Below are 27,534 nucleotides of genomic sequence, written 5' to 3'. Positions count from 1 at the left end.
ATCTAATCAACTTTTTCTTATTGATTCCCTCATTTAAATAATTCTCTTAATCATCTTCTCTTCCCAATTCCTTATGCCATGATTCAAGCCCTCTGCACCTCTCTTCTAAATTATTCTGCAGTAATCTCCTTCACTGACTCATTTCCCTCCAGCCAATCTCACCTTGGCATCCCTCCCACCACCGTCAATTCTTCACCTATCCACATGACCTTCCACATGGCCCTTCCCAAACCGAATGCTGTTAGATCTCTTTCACGTTTCTCTAAGTTGATCCTTCCCAGTTCCTTTGAGCATTCCTCAGATAAAACTTCACTGAGTGCACCATCTTGACCAACCCTCCTTTGGAAGCAATTAAATATGATGCCCTGACTAAAATATGGCCATTAAAATTAAATACACTACTTGGAATATGATATGAAAATACAGATGAGAAGTAGGATTTATATCCCATGCATTTAGATAGCAACTGGTAATCATGATGAATGAGTCACAGTTTCAGAGCTAGTTTGTGGCTGGGCAAGAACTAGAATCACTCTCCCTGAATCCCAGTTCAGAGCTCTGTTCTAAACCATATTTTGTCCCAAGGGGATATATACAAAACACATACATACACAAACAAGAATATATCCATAAAAACAGCATTAAAGTTTTATCATAAGAGTGGGCTGTATATATTATGATAATGACTATCCAGTGTTCTTGAAGAATTTTTTTTTGAATATTTGTAGTTAACTAACAAAATATAAAAATTTTCTAACTCATTATTGTGGAAAGCTTTCTAAAAATGTCCGCTAGATTTCCTTTCTTAAACAGAATATACTGAAGACAATCAGCATTAATATCACAAACATTTTAAGTGAGAGATGTATTCAAGACAGAGCCTTAGAGACAGATGAGAACCACTGTGAACAGGGAGGAGTGTAAATCACAGTGAATGGTAATACCTGAACTTACTTTCTTGGGAAAAAAATTCTTTTAGGTACTTATCTTATTCTAATAAACGTGACATGAAAGACAGTTCAACAGTCCAAGCACCATCTCCAAAGTGTTTGTCACTCTTGAGGTGAATCACCAGTTCCTTCATTTCATTATATTTTCTTCCTACAAAGCCCCCTGAATCTAAATTCTTCATACCTCTAGTACTTACACCATTGGCAAGGCACTTCTGGTAAAGAAACGTGTTGTGCGAAAACATTTTCATTAAAAGGTATGGCAATGAAAGCCCCCTATACTTGAAAATATTATCTGTGAAGACCGATGAGACTTGCTTCTATTTATACATTTTTGCATTTTTAATAAGAATAAATTGGCCAATAACTTTTTCCAGACTATTTAAATCAATTAGATAAGAAGCAACACAAATTAACTGAAACTGAGACTCCTATATCTTGATTATAAATGCCAAAACAAATGTAATGGCAAAAAAAATGGCAAATATCAAAGTCAGTTTTTCCTCTGAAGATAATCTATTAAACGATATTTAATACACACCAACACCATGATTAAGAAAAAACATAAGGCCCAAAAACAATGGTTTTTGAGTTTTACCTCAGAAAATAAAATAAACAATTAAAAAACACTTACCCTTTGCTGTTTGTAGTGCTTAAACATTCTAATGCAATGTTCAATGATAAACAGTAAGTAAATGCCTCCTAGAGCAACAAGTCCTTTCAATACAGCGTCATATTCTTCTAGAAACTTCTTAGATTCGTGTCCATGAGAATGTCCATGCCCATGTGCATGTTGATGACTGTGATCATGTCCACCCTGAGACTGTTAATAAGAATAAGAAAAACTTCTAAACAAGTAATTAAAATGCTATTTTGAGAATATAATCTCCAGAAAAAAAATCCCCTCTTATCTCAATTGAATATAAGTAGTCTTCCATTTAATTTTGCTATCCTCAGTGGCCTGGAAAGTACTACATTCCATGGTAACTCTAAAAGAAAGACCAAAAACTCAAATGCCTATCAGGTTTAAGATACATCCTACAGTGAAAGAATCAAACCAGCAGTAAGATAAGAGGTAATGATGGGTCCTTCGTAAACTGAAGTGAACATGTCCCAGATATATGCCTTAATATTCAGTAAAACTAAAACAGACAAATTAATTCACCAGCAGGTGACCATTTGTAACTCCCTGTAATTTAACCTTCTCTTAAGCTGATTATATTTTTTAAATATTTTTCTTTTATAAATTATTTCAAAGAAGTGATGAGATGTTATCTCTGCATATACTGCTGAACATGAGCAAAAGAATATACTTAAACATGTGTTCAATTTTCTACATTTTAAATCTTTATCTTAGAGAATGTAAAAGTTAGAGAACTGGTCTTCAGTATTTTCCCTCCTTGTGACATTTGTTTGTATTCCTTCCCTATTTGCTAATGGTCAACAGAAGAGGTTTCTAAACCTTTCAAAGAAGATACGACCATTACAAAAGGTAATAGCTTCATTTAATTAACACTTCTTAAGAAAAAAAAATGAGTTAAATAGCACTTAAACATTGTTCGCACTTCAACTGTTCTAATTTATTAGGCCCAGTTCTGAAACAGACTGTTGCTATGCCTGGTGGCTGGTAGAAAGGGCAGGCAAAGGGTTGAAATAAAGGGAGAAATAAATAAATAATATATAATAAATCAACAACAAAAAATGCATATTCACGGCCTTAACATTAATTTTTTTTTAAAGGCAATGCCATGCATTGTTCTAGACACTAGACCTGGAATTCTCAACCAGGAGTGCAGAAGGCGAGAAGAGGTGCACACAACACACAAATACAATTCTGTCTCCCAAATACTCCTGAAAGGAAGTGATGAGAACATAAAAAAATATTCAAACCTATAATTTTACATTTGGAAAAGAAAAAAGCCCTGTTGTTTTCGTAATCTGAAGGAAAGACAGTAATACTGGTTCAAACACTCTTAACTGGTGACAGATTTTAAAAGGTTAATAAGCAAGGTAAAGGTACTAGGTGTGTGGGCTTATGATCATATCATTAGAAGTGTTCCCAAATGAAAGAACACAAGTGGTACACCAGGTGAAAAGATAAATGGCCCCATGGGTAAAGAGCTAAATGCCTAAAATTGTTAACTGAGTATGTCTGCCTATTCCTGCTCAAATAAAGATGCCTGTGGAGCACTGGCTATATGTACAGTCATTATAAAACCCCTTATACATTTCTTCTAATGGCTTTCTTGATATACCATAAAGATAGAAAGATAAAACACTCATTGATGTCCAAGTATTCACTTTCAGAACTGCTAACACAGCATTTTTTAAATTTCAGTTTTACTGAGGTGTAACTGACATAAATTGTAAGAGAGTTAAAGTGTACATTGTGGTGATTTGATATGTATACACTGTGACAGGTGAGGATAAAACTGACACTACCAGTTTTTTGTTGCTGTTTTAAAATCTAATGATTCAATTTATTTTAATATTGCTTAATTTAAAACTGTACAAATGGAAAAAAATACTTCATCCTATAAGCAAATAGAACAACAGAAATACTAGATTAGTATGCTACAGCTTGCAAATGAAGGATCCTTTTAGCTGAAATATTTTTACTTCTTAAAAAGATTTAAAAGGTTTCTTACATGGGGCAGTAGATGAAGAAGGGCATCTCCACTCATTGTTCCTACAGCTAGTGCAACAAGGAATGTGAGAAGAAATTTGAAGCATCCTTGGTTAATGATGGGAACCAAGATCACTCCTAGCAAGGAAAGCAGGCTAATAACAGTGATAGAAATGATACCACAAATCCACGCTGTAGGAAGAAAGTAATGGTCAACATTAGTATGACAATATAAACCAAAAAAGCTCCAAAGAAGAAAAAACATAAGATAAATGAGTCATGGAAGACTGATTACCTAGACTATGCTTTTTAAGAAAACTTTATATTTTGGCACTACTGTGTTTAAAAACAAACAAAACAAACAACTATATAACCAACTTGAATGCTTAAAAAAAGAATTAAACTCAGACCAAGTTATAAATAGTATCTTCAGTAGTCCACCTTATTAGAAACAGGAACTGAAAATGACTTAAGGCTGTGGTTCACTTATACTACCTAGACTTAAATAAAATTTTACCGATGTCTAAAGGTACAGCCTTAAACTGTTTATTTAGAGACTATAATTATAAAACTCTCCCGTGAGAATTAAAGGGAGCCAAGTATCTAATGCAGCATAATCTATGGAAATCTTTCTAATAACAAAGTTTAAGAAAGTTAACATATCAGCCCAAAATACAAATATACTCAGATAAGACACAAAAAAAGCTTATTACTGGTAGCTTCACTGTATTTCATTTCTTATTTTTAAAAAGGACAATTCAGTCCCATTTCCCTTGGTATCATCTTTCTTCCATACCCAGTTCCAAACCCCCTTTCCTCCAATTCAGCTTTCTGTACAATTTACTACTTTTTTTATTTCACTATATAATTTTAACCAGATCAGAACACAGGATAAATGCTTTCATAATACGACTTGTGAGAAACAGGTGGAATTCTGTGCACATTTCTTTATCTAGGCTATTCATAAGCAGATAAGATTATCAGAAATAAATGCCAGTGGTTCAGGGGGTGAGGCATCTTCACTTAAAATGAGAAATTACTTTCTATTGATGGCCTAAAATAAAATGGAAATGTTTTAAGTTTAAAATTTCTGTTTATTTTAATATTTCTCTATAGAAAATTTCACTGAAGAGTGATAATTTTGAAAATGTTTAATCTAAAATGATTATTTTTCTAATCAAATCTAAAAGGACTATAAATCTGCTGAAAGATTTTATGTCAAGTCTTGTGATAAGTGAATAATGGAAAAATGCATTTCTTCATCAAGATAACTTAAAATTTTCAAAGACAAAGAGAAGTAAGGATAGGTAAAAAAATAAAACTTTAACTGACCTGCTAAATGCTAAACTTTATCAATAAAACTGTTTATTCATTGGACATTTTAGTCACAGTATCCAATAACATTAACACTACAGCTAATTCTTGTTAGCTAAATTAGCTCAGAATGAAACAGTAGGTCATCTATTACTAATGGAAGCTCTGTGGTTTATACTATATGTAACAGATAATTACTATGATAGAAACACTGGGAATCTAAAGGGCCAAAAACACTGAAATACAGCCAGAGATTGAATACAGTGCCTTCAATCCTTTTTAAGGATTTGGGGGCAATAAAGGAACAGGAACTCAACTCCCAAAGAACCAAGGTCAGGGAAAGATTCATTATAAAGCCAACATCTTGGTTAGTGGACCCAAAGAATAAGAAGAAGATTCCCCGAACTATGGATGGGGCTACAGGCACAGGGAACTGAGGTAAAAAACCCTGTTGTATAAAGAAAAATATAAGGTCAAATAAGGTTTAAAGATTGACTTAATAATGATGACCAGGTTACTTTGTGTGCGCCTCATATACAGACTGGAACAATAAAATCAGTGAGTGGGAGAGCCTGAGGGAATAGGTTGGAAAAAAGTGGCCATAAGTATACATGAAGGCAGAGAACCAATAAAGCTACTGGCCAACTAAACCAAAAAAGGTTCGTCAAAACTACTGCAGCTCTCTAGCTCCAATCATACTAGTGGGGAAAAAAATTAAAAAGGGAGTGACAAAAGGTACTGACAATGACTAAATGGGAAACACCAAGGCTAATAATGAAAACATCAACCTAAAGATAAAATGTCTCATATATTAACATATAACTCTCCCTTCTCAAATATATTTTTCCTTAGTTTGGCAATAATCCAAAGTGGTACACCACTCAATCTCAAAAAAAACCAATCCAAAAGCAACCTCAATCAAGAACTTAAAGAAAAACAGCACAAAGATACTGAAAACCCAGCAATTCATATTCCAAGATACACTGAAGTAGAAAAAAATAACTGTATATACACACTAATGTAAATATGTATGGATGAGGATTGACAAAACTACAGACAAGGCCTCAAATACACTAGATAAAATAAACAAATTTAATTAACTCTTCATAATTATTAGAAATTTTTATTAATCAGAATTGTTTTCAGCAAAAATACACTGGAATTGTTCACCAAAATTACCCAATAAAAGTATTTATTTTATTTCTATGTCCCAATGTCCAAGAAAATTCATATAACCAGATTAAGCTGCTAAATTAAAATCTGTATTAGCCAAAATCTAGTTGGGTAAATCTTGTTAACTTCATTTATTCTTTTTCCTAGGGTTACATTATATTCTACACTGGGGAATATATATGCATTCACTTCCGGATATTCCTATTAAGACATTTGCAATAAATATTAAATTTCTGAATCTTAATATAAGGGAACACTATTAATTTGATGCAGTAGACATGTGAGATGATTAACAAATTATACAATACAATTTAGCAAAGTAATAAAATATTAGCATTACAAGCATATTTTTAAATTTGTGCTTATTAGATTATGAAATTTAAGACCCTACTATACCAACATATATTCTTATAAGCATATTTACCAAGTCTAATCATTAAAGAGTTGAGAGAAAATGTGATTCTGTTCCCTAATCATACAAATTATATCTAAAAATGAACATTATTCTAAGCAAGTATTTCCTTTATAAAATTCTCATCGTAAAAACTTCTGGCTCAGGGTATCTTGAATGTGAAGAAAAGTCCAAGAGTCTATGAAGCCATAAATATTTTGCAGTGTTCTACGATGATTTACAATCTCAAATGACTTCTGGTCAATTAGTCAAAACTCAAGTTACCAAATGACAAATCAACCAAAATCGAATTCAGTGAAAATCAATTTGCCAATATGCTGACAGGTGAGCTAAATACAGTATAACTGAAGAACAAGCATTGGCAGATTGAACAAATTAAATCAGCCAAGTGCTTACACATGTAGCTGAGGGAGGGTCTGTGTGAAAGGGTGTATGAGTTCAGGGTATATGTCACATATTACACTCTCCCAGGTACAATTTCTCATGAATCAGTGCTGGTAATTGTATCTCCTTCTCATCCTCCTGAGAAAGCAAATCTGTAAACTAAAAGAAATGTCTGAAAGAGAGAAGCCCACTTTATGATTAGAAAATTGCTAGTACTTGTGATATCTGACATCTGAAACTCAGAGAATACAAGAAAACATCATAATCCCACAAAGGCAAAAGCCTTACATGAATCAACCCAAGGTCATAGTACTGGCCAACTTCAAGGGCACCATTCTCATTGTATTTTTGGGTGAATGTCATTTACTTAGAATATAATGTGAATTATGCCATGTGGAGTTGTTCAATGAAGTGATATTACATTGAGCTTGGACAGCTGCCCCTCCAAAATGAGTTAATATATATATACATACACACTCACACTCACATTTTAAAAAAATACTTAATAGAAATGTTTTTTCTTTATTGGTTATACAATAAAATGATTGTTAAGAAACTGGTTATTTCAAAAACATATAATAGATTTACAAAAAACAAAAAACAAAAAAAAGAGAACATAAGTATAATACAAAAGAAAATAATCACATCACAAAAGGAAAAACAAAAAGACAATGAAAAGGACAAAAATATAAAATCAACAGGAAAACAAGGCTTAAAATGGCAATAAATACATCTCTATCGATAATTATCTTAAATGTCAATGGACTAAATGCTCCAATCAAAAAACACAGAGCAGCAGAATGGATAAAAAAACAAGAGCCTACAATATACTGCCTACAAGAGACCCACTTTAGTGCAAAGGACACACACAGATTGAAAGTGAGGGAATGGAAAAAGATATTTCATGCAAATGGAAATGAAAAGAAAGCAGGGGTCACAATACTTGTATCAGACAAAATAGACTTTAAAACAAAGACCATAAAGAAAGATAGAGGAGGACACTATATAATGATAATACAAGAGGATCAATACAAGAAAAGGATTTTACACTCGTCAACATATATGCACCTAATATAGGAGCACCCACATAAATAAAACAAATACTAACAGACATAAAGGGAGAAACTGACAGGAATACAATAATAGTAGGATACTTTAAAACCCTACTCACAGGCTTCCCTGGTGGCGCAGTGGTTAAGAATCCGCCTGCCAATGCAGGGGACACGGGTTCAAGCCCTGGTGTGGGAAGATCCCACATGCCGCGGAGCAACTAAGCCCACGCGCCACAACTACTGAGACTGCGCTCTAGAGCCCACGAGCCACAACAACTGAGCCCGTGTGCCACAACTACTGAAGCTCGTGTGCCTAGAGCCCGTGCTCCACAACGAGAGAAGCCACCGCAATGAGAAGCCCGCGCACCGCAACGAAGAGTAGCCCCATCTCGCCGCAACTAGAGAAAGCCTGCGTGCAGCAACGGAGACCCAATACAGCCAAAAATAAATAAATAAAATAAATAAATTTTTAAAAAAATAAAAATAAAAATAAAAATAAATAAAACCCCACTCACATCAATAGACAGATCTTCCAGACAGAGAATCAATAAGGCAACACAAATACTAAATGATACGACAGAGCAGTTAGACTTGATATTTTCAGGACATTACATCCAAAAAACCCAGAATACACAGTCTTTTCACGTGCACATGGCACATTCTCTAGGACTGACCACATACTAGGGCACAAAACAAGCCTCAACAAATTTAAGAGTATAGAAATTATCCCAAGCATCTTTTCTGACCACAATGGCATGAAACCAGAAATTAACCACAGAAAAAGAAATGAGAAAAAAACGATTACATGGAGACTAAACGACATGCTACTAAAAAAACCAATGGGTTAATGATGAAATCAAAGAGAAAAATTTAAAATACCCTGAGATAAATGACAATGAAAACATCACCATACAAAATCTATGGAATGCAGCAAAAGAGGGATATTAATAGCAATACAGGCCTTCCTCAAGGAAACTCTCAAATAAACAACCTACCCTACCACTTAAAAGAATTAGAAAAAGAAGAACAAACAAAATCTAAAGTCAGCAGAAGGAAAGAAATAATAAAGATCAAAGAGAAAATAAATAAAATAGAGATTAAAAAAACAAGAGAAAAAGTCAATAAAATCAAGGGCTGGTTCTTTGAAAGGATAAACAAGATGGACAAACCACTGGCCAGGCTCACCAAGAAGAAAGAGAACTCAAACAAAATAAGAAATGAAAAAGGAAACATAACAACTGATACTGCAGAAATACAAAAAAACTGTAAGGGAATACTATGAACAATTACATGACAACAAATTCGACAACCCAGAAGAAACGGACAAGTTTCTAGAAAAATACAGCCCACCAAAATTGAATCAAGAAGAAACAGATAATTTGAACAGACTGATCACTAGAACTGAAATAGAATCTGTAATTTAAAAACTCCCACAAACAAAAGTCCAGGACCAGACGGCTTCACAGGCGAATTCTACCAAACATACAAATAAGAACTTATACCTATCTTTCTCAAACTCTTCCAAAAAGTTGAAGAGGAGAGAACACTCCCAGGGACATTCTATGAAAAGAGTTTTCCCATTCTTCCAACTAGAGGAAATATATATAATATGCTTGCTACCTTCAAAAGATTTTTCAAATTGATTTTAGAAAATAAATTCTAGAACTAAAAAGGATCCTATAACCTCCAGTAACATTTTTTATACATAAAATATAGAGAGCACAATTGAGACTATTATAATATATTGATAGTTTAATTACTCCTCTGTGAATACGCTGCCTTGATTGACAAAGTTGGAAATTATAAAAAATATTTTCAAAGAGGCCAATTATTCTGCCCCTTTAAAAAAGAATTTTTAAAATTCCTTGCTTACTTGTAGCTATTTGAACTGGCAACATACTAGCTATTGTCATATTGTATAGGTAGAAAGAACTTTAATAATCTACAGTAGCATTTCTCAAACTGCTCATCTAATTCTATGAGATAGGTGGCATTCTAAGGGGAGTGAGGAGAGAATTTTAATAATCAAAAAGACTTGGTAATGCTGGATTAAACAAGTTCCCTCAGAGCCTCTAACAATTTAATGAGCAATGTGAATTTCTGCAAGGGGGAAATAATATGCAGTATTTTTCTAACTTACTTGATCATGGAACCTATTAATATAGCACAATGAGCCAGTATCCTGAAGAACACAATTTAGCAGACCCCAATGTGTCCAATGTCCTTTTACTTTAGAGATTTGTATTTGTATATTGAGGCAAAGAGATGTTAAATGCTAAACATTACCACTTCACACCTACTAGGATGGCTTTGAAAAAAAAGAAAAAAGAAAAACACATGTTGGCAAAGATATGGAGAAACTGGAACGTCTTACATTGCTAGTGGGAACATAAAATAGTGCAGCCACTGTAGAAAAGATTTGGTAGTTCCTCAAAAAGCTAAACAGAATCACCAGATGACCCAGGAGCTCCACTCCTAGGTCTATATCCCAAAGAACTGAAAGCAGAAACTCAGATACTTGTATGCCTTGTTCATTACAGCATTATTCACAATAGCCAAGCGTCCATCAATGAATGAATGGTTTAAGGAAATGTGGTATATACATGCAATGGACTAGTATTCAGCCACAAAAAGGAACGAAGTTCTGACACATGCTACAACATAGGTGAACCTTAAAAACATTATGCTGAGTATTTCAAAATAAAGCAGAGACAGAAAAGACAAACGTATGATTCCACTTATATGAACTATCTAGAATAGTCAAATTCATAGAGACAAAAAGATTAGAGGTTACCAGGGGCTGGGGGTAGGGGGGAAATGAGCTATTGCTTAATGGTTACACAGTTTCTATCTGGGGTGGTGGTTTAAAAAAGTTTTACAAGTAGTGTGATGGTTGCACAACATTGTGAATGTAATAAATGCCACTAATTTGTACACTTCAATAGTTAAGACAGCAAACTTTATGTTATATATATATATTAGCATAATAAAAAATAAACAGCTAGCTAAAATGGCAAAGTCAAAACTAAACCCAAAGTCCTTCCTGAATCCACTGTTTTCTCCAGTAACTCACAGTATTTTCAGAGAATTCTTGGCCAAGTGATTTACTTATCACTTATGTATTTACCCCCAGGGAGATGGCTTCACATAAAAGAGGATTTACAAGAAAAATAAGTATAATTAAACATAAAAATAAGAAGAAATACCATTTCACATAAATCAGAAATTTTCTAGATATTTTGTATAGATTACAACTATTCCATCACAACTGTTTCATTAGCAAAACAGCCCTATTATTCCATAAGTGTATGTTATTACAGATACATGTTTTCTTATACTGACTTCTTATTAATTTTTAACAGTAATTTTAGCTTTCTAGCACTAAAAATTTAAGGAGTAGTCATTCTCCTAACTTAAATTTTCTTCAAGGAAAATTACAATTTCTTTGAACTATGAGAAGTAAAGTTGTTTTGAATTTATTGTACTTGAAATACCTTCCCGTGCTATTTAAGTATGTACTTATTTTTAGAATTAATAACATACACATTTAAAGCTCACATAAACTCTATCACAATTTCCTAGGTGTAGAAAAAAGGCAACTCAGGTAATAAAATTTTTCTGATTTTCAACCAAACTATTGTGTTTTTTCGATCACAATTTGGTATAAAGCCATAAAAAAAGCAAAATAACAACAGTAAACAACGAACAATAAAAGGAATCTCATAAAACTTATACCAACCTAACACTATGCAAACTATTAAGTACAACTAGCAAATGTTTTCTTTATTTGTACCCAAGATACCATATGCAATAAAAAATGCTAAATGTCTGAAACAAGCTTCACTTATTCTGCAAATTAGGTCTCTTAAAACGTTAAAGGTCTTCAAGCTTAGTTATTCACCAACTCCCTTTCTCATTATCTAGAGAGAAAATGCATTCTTTTAAAAAGAAGCGCTCATCTGTGGAAACTTTCTAATTAACTTGGTTCAAAGCATGTGCAAGATGGCAGTTTTCTACACTGTTTCAGCATTTTAATTGGCAGAAAATGCTGAGCGGCCTATTCACAGCTCCCCTTGATAATTAAGCTAGGGTCAACTCTATGACTAAATGAGACAATCTTGTGAAACAAACGACTCCTACCATACACAGTATATAGCATATTTGGTTTACAGCAGTCTCTGAATAGTTAATGAGGTAGTAGCTGTGTCACTATGGGAGATTTATACAGAACAAGTTAACCTTGTTTAATGGTGCAGCAGTCATTGAAAATAATTACTAGCAGAGCATTCTCTCTAACAATTATTAACATCTATCAGGACATAATTAATCCAAGCTTCATTTCTGAGAATGTTAATAACCACCTGCAAACAACTAATCAATATTCACTATTAGTAAAGTATTTGTTTTCAAAGCAAGTACAATTTCCTCTAAGGATTTTCATATTTAATAAACTGTAATTTTCAACATTACTATAGTCAAGCATCTGTCAACAGCCTTGTTAAAATATATAGATTATGTCAATATTACAACACAGACAACTCTAAGTCATAACCCACAGCTGATGAGAAAACAAAGAACGAGAGTTTTTTTAAGAAACCGTAAAAACAGAAAAGGCTATTAGTTTTAACTCCAGATGCCACAATCTTGTCTGTCTCCATTTTTCCCCGTAAAGAACAAATGTATTTTATTTTGAATTAAGTTAAATAATCTTAGACCTAGCTTCCCCTTTTATTCCTGTCAGTGAGAATTTATAAGCACCTGAGAGAGACTGTGGCTCTCAAGGTGTTTACTCATCTACAAAGATCAATGAGCATGAAGCCAGAAAGAGGACATATTTTGTCTATCCAAAGATCATTATTCAAGTCTAGCATGTGAAATCACTTTTCTCTGCCCTTCCAGATCTTAACAGACTGAACCCAGCTTGTCTACTAGAAGACTATTCTCGGGTTTTTTGTTTTTGTTTTTTTAATGACTAATCTACACTTATAGTAATACTTACTTATATCAATATTTACCTCTACCAGTTTCTTGTCTATGTCTGCATTATCTGTCAAATCACTAACACTCTCCTTATCTCCCTGTCATTTACATTTTAGCAAAGCACACTTAAGAACCTTTTCAGCAGGAAGCAGTAGTGCACAGCATAGGAGAAGAACATAGTGGTTACATTACAGGTTTTAGATGGAGAATACTCTAGTTCCTATCACAGCTCTGCTGCCTGGCAGCTATGTGACCTTGGGCATGTTACTTAACTTCTCAAACCCTCCTTTCCTCAGCAAAGAGAAGTAAATAAAAGTGCCTATCTCGTGGGTGTAACAAATTAAATTAAATAACTCTTGTAAAAGTGTTTAAAATAGCACACGGTAAGGTTCCAATAAATATAGGCTATTATGATTAATTTATCTATTCTGAAGTTATTTTCCTATTGCAAAGAAATTAACCAAGAATAGGCAGGAAACTAGGAGACTCAGTTATGTATTGAGAGCATTTCTTTTTATGTGTACTCTTTTAAGCTTTAAGGAATGTCTCTATCTCATATAAAACTCATACTAGAATGTGATATTCTTAAATATGTCTACCTTATTGCTACACTATGAAAAAATTTTAAATGCTGCTCTTTCAATCTTTCATCTATTTTATCGGAATTCTGTTTTCAGCTCATATTCATACACATCAATTTAGTCACTTTAATTACTATGCAATACCACCACTATATCTTGGGCATTTCAACCAGAACTGCATTCATCATGATTTTGCAAATGATGAAGTTCATGAAATACAACTCATTCTGAGTGAGAACACCGTATTATCAAAGTACACTAGGCTGACTTACAAGTGTTCTTCCTAGGTTAGAACTGAAAGTTTATAGACTAATATTAAGCAATTTATTCATTTAATCAATATATGAGTGATTACTTTTTGTCCAAAGTACCCTTTATCTTAGGCACTAGGGATGCTGAAAGACCCAGTCACTTCCTTTAAGCAACTAAAGTCAAACAAAAACGTAACTAATCCAATTATGAACTCTGTACCATGATGGAAATATCCAGAGAGTATCAAGGTAGGGGACTTAATTAAGTCTAGGATGGTCACTAAGTTATCCCAGAGAGACTAACTAACCCTTGAGCTGAATCTTTGAGGAATCATAGTAGTCAGCCAAGTAGAGAGGTTTACAATGTGAAAAGGCAGAGAGGCATGAAGGCAAACCAGCATATCTATTATCATGAGTTTGTTATGATTAGAGCTAAGAGGGAAGAAACGAATGGTGGAGGATAAAGATGGAAAGGTAGGTAGGCATGGATCATATTCTGGAAAGCATGATTGGGGGAAAAAAAAACAACACTCTGAACTTTGAACAACATAGCATAATGCAGTATTCTAAAATATATGAGGAAAAAAGTATAACTAGCACATCACATCAAATCCATGTTCTCATAGCTATTACTGCTTACAATACAAAAAATGTAAAGAAAAATACTAGAGATCTAATGAAAAATATTAGTGTAACAATATGTGGCAAAAATCATAAAGGTGATACCAGAATTAACTAAATTTGGAAAATAATAGCACAGTGATTGCCCAGAACATTTATCAGACAAACCTCAGACTTGGTGGGTTTTATCATTTATTAGGTCTGGGAATTGTGGGCAAGTTACTAAACTTTTCTATACCTCAGCTTCCTTATCTGTAAAAACAAGAGTCATACAATAGCTCCCTCACATAATAATTCAATAGTTATTATTAAAATTTACTAAAAAAAAAAAAAAAAGCATGTAAAACACTTAGAACATGGATATCAAAATGGTTAAACTTCCCAGGACTGAATCTGACCACTATCACTCACTAGTTCTGAGACCCTGGGAAAGTTATTAGGGTAACATTCTCCACCTCATAAGACTGCTGGGAGGAGTAAATGAACTGAGTTTAGAACAGTGCCTGCAATACATGTTTGTTAATAAATAAAAGGAAAACATATGTATTAAATAAATGCCAGCCATCACTAAAAAGAAAAATCTATGTCAGAGTATCTCCTTTGCATTTTAGAAAGATAAATCTAGCTTAAATGCTAAGTATGACCTACAAAGGGGACAAAAGCACAGGCAGGGAAGGTTATGAAGGCATTTCAATAATTCAGGAAAGAACCAAGGAGGATCTGAACTAAAGTTATGACAGAGTGGATATAGTTGGAAGATATTTAAGACTCAACTGGACTCGACAACTGATTATACAAGGGAAAATAGGAAATGAAAACTAAAACCCTTCTAAGAGGGAAAAAAATCAAAGATTTTCAGATTTTATCAAAAGAATGAATTGGAATGGCATTTGGGATTCTGTACGAGGTACGAACTTCCTGTGGAGTAGAAGTTCCAGAAATATTAGGTGGGAGGTATCTGTAAACATCAAGGTGGAGCAATCTAGCCAACTGGATATGATGAAAAAGAACCTAGAGAGAAGTTTAAAAATAATTTTGGTTTTACCCATTTGGTTTTACACTCTAGAAGTGCCCATGATGAAGTTCATATGCCAATCACTGGCATTTCTGAGACATTCCTAGAGTTTCACCACACTGGCTTCCCTTTTTACTTCCTTAGAAACTTAATAATCTTTTCCCTAGAGCCCCTCACCCTGCTAAATGTTAAGTAATTATAACATCATATAACTTTAATTAGGGGTTCCCTTATTAACATTTGCCCATCAAGAAGAATCTATTTATGACAAACCTGTATTTCCTTTCTAATCTATTAGTTCTCTGCCCATAGCAAAACATTCCTCTGTAGCGCCAGAAGAGATTAGTAAACTGCATTGTGCCTCTTGTCTTCCCCCAATCTTTTCTAAACACACATACCTAAACCTGATTAAAACATACTGAAAGTCACCAAAAGGAAAGCAATCATTTGGAATTACTTCCTCATTCAATTACATTAAAAAAAAATAAGTACAGATACTTTTTTGAGGAGAAAGAACTTAAATCTTTCTTACCTGATGCCCCTATATTTGCCTTATCTTCAGGAACCAGATTTTTATCTTTATTTAAATCTTCAACTAAAAGTTTGTCGAAATGCTCAATACAAAGTCTGCTGTCGATTTGATATAACAAAGCAGGGCAAAGGTACGTAAATAGATCAGGTGAGATTGGAGAATTGGCCCGATGACCATAGTATTTTAACAACTGAGTGACGTTCAAACACTGCAAGGAAATTGATAAAACAAATTAAGTAAGAGTACTTTAAGAAGATTATGCAGAAAAAGAAAATATTATATAGTAAAATATATTCTAAATATTATTTGAAAATAATCTGCAATATATAGATACCTATTACAAAGAATGATTTTTGACAGGAATTTATGATAGGAATACATTCAACTTGATTACCCAAAACTTTTAATAGATTTGAACCATTTTCCACTGCAACATATAAAAGATGATGACTTTCTGCCATCAATAAGAATGACTTAGAACTATATTCCCAAGATCCTTAAGGGGTGAGTTAAAAAAAATCACTTCCCTAGTCAAAGTGCAATCATCAATCGCTCAAGATTCTTATTTGTGAAACAGTGTTAAACAGACTTAAGAGTTCTTTAACAACTTTATATTAAAATATACAAGGATATAGACATTTTCACTAAGGTACCCCAAAAGAATATCATATAGGGGAATTCTAGCCCAATGCTAAAACTGGAGGATTAAAAAAAGGCAGCTTTATCCACTGGTACTGTAAGTACAAAATATAACAAAACAAAGAAGAAAACAAGTAACAAAAAATTCTGGACCCATCATATAGTAAAAACAAATATCTAAAATTGAGGCAAAGGAGATGGCACTACCTCTTTTTCATACATATGCACTCTGGTTGCATGCTTGCTTATTTCATCTATAGTACAAAAAACAGAATCAAAACATACAAACAAAAAAATGATTTTTTTCAGGTCTTTACATGAGATACTACTACCCTATCCAATGCATAGAACATTTCCAGAAATCTTGAAGAAATCCTCAGTATGCATCAGGCCTATGAGGATACAAAATAACAAGTCTGATAATCCAGACCCCACAAGTAGAATACAAAAAGTAAACATTATTGATAATGTCTAGTTATTATCAACAAGACTCTAGGATATTACCCACAGTAACAAATTAATATATTTCTTTAAAAGTACACTAAGATTTTTTAATTTGCTAAAAACCAAGTATCTAATGATTTGTCCAGTAAAGAAACAAAGATATTTACTTAGATGTAAAACACACTTCCATAATAAGAGACAGAAACAACAAAGGTTGAGGTCATTTTCCATATTAGATGCTGCTGCTTTTTATACATCCGAACAATAAACAAATTCAACAATTTTTTTAAACTTTAATGAGGGCCAAATATAAGAATACATAAGGGTGTTGATATACTTTTAATGAAACAAAAATGTTTTTAAGGTGAATAGTTTTTTTAAAAATCAAGAAAGAACCAATCAAATGTGAAAGTATTAAAAGAGCATGAAAATTTAAAAGAAAAACAAAACCACCCCATTACTATTGGAGTTTCCCATTATTATATCTTTTTGCATTCACTGTACATCTGTTGAAAGCATAAGAAAAGACTAATATGAGCAAGTATGTCCTATAATAAAGTGACAGAGAAAACAAACCTACCACATGTGCAAAATACCTGACTTTGTAGCTAGATCAATAACTGGGAACCACTCCATAGTTAATAAGTTAACAATTAGGAAAAAAAACTGTCTAGTCACTTCCCAAGAAAACAGTTTGAACAAAAAAAAGTCTTCAATTTTCAAATATCTAGAAACCAGCTGACAGTAACAACATGTAAACTAACTTGGGGAGTCAAAACAAGTCTTAAGCAAGAGAGTAAAATAAGGAACAAAAATAAGGAATATATTTTCTAACAACCTTTAAACATTTAGGAATTGAAGGAACCCAAATTGGAGAACAAACAATGCAAGTGAAAATGCAGACAAAAATCTTTAATCTAATTTTGATTCCTTAATGTATTTTGTAACTGGAAATAAGTTTGAATACGGTTGACTATTCCTCTGTTACTTCTCTTTTTACCTAAAAATGCTCCACAATCATCTGAGAATTACGGAGCAACCATCTTGTTCTGCTTACCTCATGTTGCCGGTCATCTTCATTATGATCTTTGTGACTAGCAGCTGAATAAATTGCACTTTTTTTAACATGCGGTGCTTCTCGCTTTCTAGTATGTCGAAGTTCACCTTCACTATCAGGATCAAGATCTTGGTGTCCGTGACCAGGATCATGACCATTATGTTCTGGAAGACGTACATGAAAATGACCTGGGTTATGTACACGATCAGGTTTGTGGACCCGATTATGCTCATACTGTTCACCCTGATCATGGTTAGGGGGAAAACCTGGTGTAATAACCTCAGAATTTTCATTACTTTTCTTCCCTTTTCTCTTCTTCTTTCCTTTCAGTAGCTTACTTTCAGATTGTTCCTGTGTTTTATTGGTCTCTGTAGAAGGTTCATGGCTAGGCTCCCCATGCTCACTGTGAATAATGGAATCATTAGGAAAATGGCGAGTAGTGTTATGATCAAGGTGATGACGCAAACAATGGTGATGACATAAGCGATGATTATGGTCATGCATATGTTTATCATCAGACTTGACAGACACTTCAATTGTCTCTTTCTCTGGATCACACTTATGGCTTCTTTTTGTTGATACACTGGTCACAGTTTGATTTTCTGAATTTAAATGATTATGGGAATGCTGGTGGTTATGTGAGTGAAAATGCTTTCCCTCTTGAACTGCCAAAATATCTAAGTGAGAAACATGATCGTGGCCAAGATCCTCATGATTAATCTCAACTACTTTTATCTCTCCAAGGCCCAAGTTTGTTAAAAGTTTCTCCAGACCAAAAAAGGATAATCTTCCATTTTCACCATAACGATCAAAAAGTTTTTCAATATAATATTTTTTTTCATTTTCAGCATCCAGCACTGAAAATTTGCTTGACTCCGATTCTGTCATTCCACGATGGTGTCTGTGATGCTCTTCAGAACCATGGTCATGTTCTTCATGGCAATGGTTGCAATGATGGAAAATAAATGTAAGCAAACAAATGAGGCAAAATTTTGTGTGCATATGTACCTTCATTTCTATTTTTCCTAAAGGGAAAGAGAAACAAGCATTAGTTTATACTTATGCACATTCAAAATAAACATAAACTTACCAGCAGTTGTCAATTCACTAGGCAAATTGTTTTACCCCATTTCTTTCATGGCTATGAATCATTCTTTCCTTCTTCAATCTCCTATAAAAAATGGCCCCTTTTAATTTATCAAAATAGTGTACAGCCCTTCAAATTAATACAAATTTGCTTAAAACTCACCTGCAAGACTACTCTGACTCCCATTAAGCACAATACTTTACAGTCTATATACATTTATACAGTAAATGTTGGTTCCTTCCTACCTGGTCCTTTACAAAAAAGTTTACCCATCTCTGTTCTTGAGGTCCTGGTCAGTGCAATAAGGCAGTAAAATGAAATGCAGTGATAAGGTATGTAAGAATCAGAAAGAAATGAAACTGTCATTATTCACAAATGGCAGGATTGGGTATGCAGAAAGTCCAAAAGAATCTATAAGAATTAATAAGTTAATTTAGCACAGTTGCTGGATTTAAGGACAATAACCTAAAATCAGTTGTATTTCTCTACACGAGCAATAATTAGAAAATGAAATTAGAAAAAGTTTACCATTTACAGTAGCAAATAACTAGAAATAAATCTAACAAAAGATGTACAAGACCTTTTCATAAAAAAAAGGATCACATATTATTGAGAGAAATGAAGGACCTAAATAAATGGATGGCTTTATCATGTTTGAGATTGGATGAGACATAGATCCAATGTAATCCCAATCAAAATCCCAGAAATAATTTTATGAAAATTGATGAGGTATTTTTAATGTTTACATGGAAACAGAAAGGGCCAAAAATGGACAAGACACTCTATCTACCAGTTACTAAAGACAGTGTGGGTATCTGGTGTAAGAACAAATAAATAAATAACATAGTCTAAAAATAGGAAAGATTCTCTTTTCCTTGGTGCTTGGTCAACTAGATTTCCATATAGAAGAAAAATAAATTAAACTTGACCCTTACCTCACACCATATGTAAACATCAATTATAGATGGACTGTAAATATAAATCTAAAACAGTAAACTTTAAAGTAAAACAGGGTCCAAAACTGTGCTGCCCAATATGGTAGCCACTTGTCAAGTGCAGCTACTTAAATTTAAACTAACAATTAAATTAAAAATTCAGCTTCTTGGGAGTTCCCTGGCAGTCCAGTGGTTAGGACTTGGTGCATTCACTGTGGTGGCCCAGGTTCAATCCCTGTTTGGGGAACTAAGAACCCACAAGCTGCATGGCAAGGCCCAAAAGAAAAGCCCCCAAAACAACAACTGTTTCTCAGTCACCTAATTACATTTTAAATGCTCAATAGTCACATGTAGCTCATGGCTACCATACTGAACAGTGTAGACAAAAAACATGTCAATCATCCCAGAAAGTTCTACTGGACAGCATGCTTCTAGAATATGGAACTATGATGTGAGTCATTCATGCAATTTTAAAGTTTTCTAGAATAAACAGGTCAAAGTCATTGTCATCCTATATTTTATATAAGCCACTATATCCAAAATATTATCATTTCAACATGTAATCAGTATAAAAATTATTAATGAAATTTTTACATTCTTTTTTATACTATGTCTTTGAAATCTGGCACGTATTTTATACTTACAGACATCTTAATTCAGACTAGCCACATTTCAACAGCCACATGTGGCTACTGGCTACTATACTGGAAAGTATAGATCTAGAAGATTTATTTGGGAGACTAGCTTCAAGACCTTCAAGATAGGACATAATGTGCATTATAAAGGAAAGACTGATAAAGTATACTACATTAAAATAAAGAAATTTCTATGCATCCAGAGATATCATTAAGAGACTAAAAAGGCAACAACAGATTGGGAGAAAATTACGGCAATGTTACTAGTCAAGAATATATAAGGAATTTCTACAAATCAATATGAAAATTATGAGACAACTCAATGGAAAAATGGGTAGGAAATTTGAACAGGCACTTCATAAGAGGATAGTCAAATTACTAAGAAGCATACGAAAAGATTCTCAACCTCAATAGTCATCAGAGAATTATAAATTAAAATCACAAGTAGATACCACTATATACCCACCAGAATGAGTAAAGTATAAAAGATGTAGGCAAGAATATGGATCAACTGGAACCTGCATACACTGCTGGTGGGACTGTAGATTGGTATCTATGGAAAACTGTTTGGCAGGATCTGCCAGAAGTTGAACATAAGCATATCTACTCACATAGCAATTCTAGTCCTGGATATATGCAGAAATACATGTACAGAGACACAAAAAGACATGAATGAACATGAAAGTTCACATAACTATTATTCATCATAGTTCAAAACAGGAAAAATGCCAAATGTCCATCAACAGTAGAATGGATAAATAAAACAATAATTTTACAATGGAATACTGCACAGGAATGAAAATAAAATCACAGATTCACACATTAACACAGATGAATCTCACAAATTGAGACTGAGCCAAAGATAAATGCTAAATAAACTATAGGGCAAAATTCTATTTATATAAAATTTAAAATGGGCAAAACTAAACCATGACAATGATTATTTTTTGAAGGGAAGGTAGAGGGTGATAACTGGGACTGGAAATTGTAGTAATGTTCTATTTCTTTACTTGAGTAATGGTTACACAAATATGTTTACTTTGTGATAATTCATTGTACTTATCATACTCTGTGTACTTTTCTGTACACATACTGTACTTCAATTAAAAGTTTTTAAAAATCAAATTCTCTCCAGTGAAAACCAATCAGAAAATGTAATTATAAACAAAAATTATTAGGCTCCTAGAAATAAACAGAACAAGACCATTAAAAGGAGAAATGTATATGACATTATTTGCAAAAACTGGAGAGACACCACCTACATGGATGGAATAAACGGCGTAAGGTATATAAAGTCTTCCCAAGTGTATATGCAAATCTAATTCAGTGTCAATCAAAATCCTGGAAGCTGTCTGCTTTTGGTGAGACTGCATAAGCTAATCTAAAAATTCATATGGATGAGCAAAAACCCAAGGACAACCAACACAGTTCAGAAAATTAGCAAGGTGATAAAGACTTCTTTTTATAAAGTTATATAACTAAAATAACAGAACTGGCACAGGGCCATACAGATAGACCAAAGAAACAGAACAGAATTCAGAAAAAGAATCAATAATATTGATTGTGAAAAAATAGTTCTCCCTCACACCATACACAAATGTCAATTCCAAGAGGATTAAAAACCCAATGTGAAAAACAAAAAAATTCTTAACAACTTTTAGAATAAAATATAGGAGACTATCATGACTTTAGGCTAGGGAAAGATGCAAAAAGCACAAACTTTAAAAGGAAATTTTACATAATTTAATTAAACTAAATTTTAGATAAGATGCAAAAAGCACAAAACTTAAAAGGAAATTTTGATTAATTTAATTAAACTAAATTCTTTAAGTATTACTCTACAATAAAGAACACAATAAACAAAGTTTATGACAAGCTATACACTAAAAGATATTTGCAAGTGTATATATAAACAATGCATATAAAACATATATATATATATATATATATATATACAAAAAACTCCAATATTGCATAGACAACTATACAAACGTTATCAACAGGACAGATGGTTAAGCAGCGACATGATCACTAATAATCTGGATAACACACCAAGACATGAAGAGGCAAAAATTAATATCCGAAAATACCAGGTGTTAAGCAAAAATCTAATGTAAAGAAATAGAAAATACCTTACACTGCTGGTGGGAGTATAAATTGGTGCAGCCATTTTGGGAAGTAATCTGACATTTACTGAAGCTGAATATGAATACACGCCACAGCCCCCAAATTCCACTTTTATCTATCTATCTACCCTAGAGAAACTCTTACACTATGCACAGGAGACAAATTCAAGAATCTTTATTGCAGTATTGTTGAATTTTTTTTTTTAATGTTAACTATCTTGTAAATAACAGAATACTCAACTAAAAGTGGTTAAAACAGAGAGGAAAATTTCACATTAAAAAAGTTGGGGAAAATGGTGGTTTCAGGACAATTACCCAAGCAAAAACCCAAACTCTCTCATCCTCAGATCTGTCTCCTCAGAATCTCAAGAAACTGCTGTTGCTACAACCACTCCATCCTTGCACAACCATATCCAAAGCGGGAAGGTTTATCTTTTTCTTTTCATCCAGGGAGAAAAATCTTTCCTGAAAGTTCCTCTCAGATTTCGCTTAACATATCTTTCATCAGGGCTGTACTACATACACAAAACTGGTAAAGGAAGAAATTACCATGATCGGCTTAGACAAATCAACATTCATTCTCTTGAGATTGGAAAGAAGCCATCTTTCCTATGCATTATGGAGGGCATACTAACAGCAAGCAAAAAGGAGGTAAATGAGGAATGGCAGTTGATTATATAACCATTAGTGCCTGCCACAAACCTAAATGCCCATCAGTAGAAGAATGGATTAAAAAAATATGGCGTACTTATGTAATTAAAGATTATGCTGAAGTTATAAATGTGTGACTATGAAATACACAACAAACACAATTCTTAGAAACATAAAGAGTAAACTCCAAAAAGGTACATGTCATATCATTTATACACAATTAAAAACATGCAAAATACCTTAATTTGGGTTATATATACATGTAGCAAGAGCTTAACATGGGGATGATCACATTCTAGAGAGTGGTTATCTTTTCAGGAAGAAATGAAGGAGAGTCAGATGGTAGAGGGAGTATGCATATCTACCTGCATCTGCAGTGTTTTATTTCTTAAAAAGTGAGGGGAATCTGAAGCAATGTGACAAAACATTTAATATTTGTAAAAAGCAGCATAATGGGATTCAGGTGTGTGTTATACAGATCTTCCCCGACTTAAGGGTGGGATTATGTCTCAACTCATCCTAACTTGAAAAATATCATAAATTGAAAATGCATTTAACATACATAATCCACTGAACATCATAGCTTAGCCTAGTCTTCCTTAAATGTGCTCAGAGCACTTACATTAATTAGCCTACAGGTGGGCAAAATCATCTAACACAAAGCCTGTTTTATAATAATAATCTCATGTGATTTATTGAATACTGTACTAAAAGTGAAAAACAGAAGGTTGTATGGGTACAGAATGGTTTACCTTTGTGATCACGTAGCTGACTGGGAGCTACAGCTCGCTGCCACTGCCCAGCATCACAAGAGTGTACTGTACTGCATATCACTAGCTTGGACAAAGATCAAAATTCAAAACATGTGGTTTCTACTGAATGCATACTGCTTTTGCACCACTGTAAAGTCAAAATACCGTAAATCGGAGGCCATCTGTATTGTATATGCTTTTTGCAGGTTTGATACCTAACCACCATCAGTGATTAGTCAACATGTGTTGGAGGAACAGCAGAAGCAGTATCATGGTTACCTGGGAACTTGTTAGAAATGTAAATTCTTGCACCCCACCCAGACCTACTAAATCAGGAACTCTGGGGTTAGGGCTCAGCAGTGTGTCATTCAATCTTCCTAGTGAGTCTGATGCTAGCTAAAGTTTGAGAGCCACTACCTATACAAATAAATTATATAAACACTCCCATTTATTTCAAATGATACTTAATTACATCGAATACTTTGATTACCTGAATTAGGTTTAGTTATTACACGTGGTTTATGTGGGTTAAGAATTTTAGAAAATAATTAGTCTATAAAATGTTTAATCCCAAAGCTACATTAAGTTTGAGAATTTGATTTAATCCAAACGCTTCAGTTTCTTATATTATAGTCTCATAGATAAAGTCACCATTTAAAACATACAGTTTTACCTATACACTAATGAAGATGAATGGGCACAGATAATTAAGACAATCGCTATTAAGCAGAAAGAGGACATCACACTCCCTACAATTGCCTTGGTTTTCCACTTGAAGATGCTAGTGAAAGGCGATACACTGAACGAATGCTGCTGTGTTCATTTGATATGTAAATGTCTTGTAGTTTCTTCAGTGAACATTATCTCACTGTCAAATGAATAGGTACCAGTGGTAAAAATAAAACATACATATATATTGATCAGGCAACATCAAATGAATGACTCCATGAAACACAAAAACTGTGGGTGGTCTATATGAGTTTTAAATTGTCATTTGTGTCTACTTTTTGAATGTATACTACTCAATTTGTTTACTGCAAAGATTTTAATATCTTAAGTCACCAAATCATTTACATTCAAGAGAGCACGATAGGAATGCAAAATACATGAGTGACATCATAAAGGTAATATTAAATCTGTGTTAAGTATTTTTAAAAGTAAATCATACATAAACTTTGCAACTTTAGTTTAGAACAGCTATATAGCAGGTGTGTGCCAAAGAATCATTTGGATGAAGTATGCATTTGTCAGCATAGACTAAGCAGCTACTGTAAAGAGACTTCTCTCAAAGGGCAGTGGCTTAAGAAACATGCAAGTTTACTTCCCTCTTAAAAACAGTCCAACACTTGTAAGTATATCCTGCCACTCCCTTCCGGATGGAACCCAGCATGGATCTCATTCAGATTCGATGCAGAAGTCAAAAGCTTTTCAGACAAGCAAAAGCTAAGAGAGAATTCAGCACCACCAAACCAGCTTTACAACAAATGATGAAGAAACTTCTCTAGGTGGAAAACACAAGAGAAGAAAAAGACCCATAAAAACAATCCCAAAACAATTAAGAAAACGGTAATAGGAACATACATATCAATAATAACCTTGAGTGTAAATGGATTAAATGCCCCAACCAAAAGACACAGACTGGCTGAATGGATACAAAAACAAGACCCATACATATGCTGTCTAAAAGAGACCCACTTCGGACCTAGGGACACATACAGCCTGAAACTGAAGGGATGGAAAAAGATATTCCATGCAAATGGAAATCAAAAGAAAGCTGTAGTAGCACTAGTCATATCAGATAAAATAGACTAAAATAAAGACTGTTACAAGAGATACGGAGGGACACTACATAATGATCAAAGGATCAATCTGGGCTTCCCTGGTGGCGCAGTGGTTGAGAATCTGCCTGCCAATGCAGGGGACACAGGTTCGAGCCCTGGTCTGGGAAGATCCCACATGCCACAGAGCAGCTGGGCCCGTGAGCCACAATTACTGAGCCTGTGCGTCTGGAGCCTGTGCTCTGCAACAAGAGAGGCCGCGATAGTGAGAGGCCCATGCACCACGATGAAGAGTGGCCCCCACTTGCCACAACTAGAGAAAGCCCTCGCACAGAAAAAAAGACCCAACACAGCCATAAATAAATAAATAAATAAAAATTAAAAAAAAAAAAGGATCAATCCACGAAGAAGATATAACAATTATAAATGTTTATGCACCCAACATAGAAGCACCTATACATAAGGCAAATGCTAACAACCACGAAGGAGAAATTGACAGTAACACAATAACAGTAAGGGACTTTAACAACCCACTTACATCAATAGACAGATCAGCCAAACAGAAAATAAATAAGGAAACACAAGCTTTAAGTGACATAATAGACCAGATAGATCTAATTGATATTTATAGAACATTCCACCCAAAAGTGGCAGAATATACTTTCTTCCCAAGTGCACATGGAACATTCTCCAGGATAGATCACATCTTGGGTCACAAATCAAGCCTTGGAAAATTTAAGAAAATTGAAATCGTAACAAGCATCTTTTCTGACCACAAAGCTATGAGACTGGAAATCAATTACAGGAAAAAACTGTAAAAAAACCCAACTACATGGAGGCCAAAAAGTATGTTACTAAATAACCAAGAGATCACTGAAGAAATCAAAGAAGAAATTAAAAAATACATAGAAACAAATGACAATCAAAACACGACAACAAAAAACCTATGGCACACAGCAAAACCAGTTCTAAGAGGGAAGTTTATAGCAATTCAATCTCACCTCAAAAAACAAGAAAAATCTCAAATAAACAATCTAACACTACACTTAAAACAGCTAGAGAAAGAAGAACAAAGAAAATTCAAAGTGAGTAGAAGGAAAGAAATCATAAAGTTCAGAGCAGAAATAAATGAAATAGAAATGAAGAAAACAATAGCAAAGATCAATAAAACTAAAAGCTAGTTCTTTGAGAAGATAAAATTGATAAACCCTTAGCCAGACTCATCAAGAAAAAAAGGGAGAGGACGCAAATCAACAAGATTAGAAATGAAAAAGGAGAAATCACAACTGACACTGTAGAAATACAAAGGATTATAAGAGACTACTACAAACAACTATATGCCAATGAAATGGACAACCACGAAGAAATGGACAAATTCTTGGAAAGGTACAATTTTCCAAGACTGAACCAGGATGAATTAGAAAATATCAACCGACCTATCACAAGTAATGAAATTGAAACTGTAATTAAAAATCTTCCAGCAAACAAAACTCCAGGACCAGATGGCTTCACAGGCAAATTCTATCAAACATTTAGAGA

At 33.7% G+C, this 27,534-nt stretch overlaps 1 protein-coding gene across 8 annotated transcripts in view; it reads right to left on the bottom strand.

Annotated features, from left to right (window-relative positions):
- The window catches only part of SLC39A10 (solute carrier family 39 member 10), a 97,406-nt gene that overhangs the window by 21,972 nt on the left and 47,900 nt on the right, over positions 1-27,534 (bottom strand). For all 8 annotated transcript variants that reach the window (XM_057551042.1, XM_057551041.1, XM_057551039.1 and 5 more), the window contains 4 exons: positions 18,032-19,056; positions 15,892-16,099; positions 3,599-3,768; positions 1,585-1,773 (listed from right to left, as the gene is read on the bottom strand). In XM_057551042.1, the coding sequence (XP_057407025.1) occupies positions 1,585-1,773; positions 3,599-3,768; positions 15,892-16,099; positions 18,032-19,045 (1,581 nt within the window). In that variant the 5' untranslated portion in view covers positions 19,046-19,056. The remainder of the gene's footprint in view (positions 1-1,584; positions 1,774-3,598; positions 3,769-15,891; positions 16,100-18,031; positions 19,057-27,534) is intronic.

Source organism: Balaenoptera acutorostrata, chromosome 8 (assembly GCF_949987535.1).
Source record: "Balaenoptera acutorostrata chromosome 8, mBalAcu1.1, whole genome shotgun sequence".
NCBI lineage: Eukaryota > Metazoa > Chordata > Mammalia > Artiodactyla > Balaenopteridae > Balaenoptera > Balaenoptera acutorostrata.
Note: the sequence above shows the minus strand (reverse complement) of the source record. Positions and strands in the feature narration are given on the sequence as shown.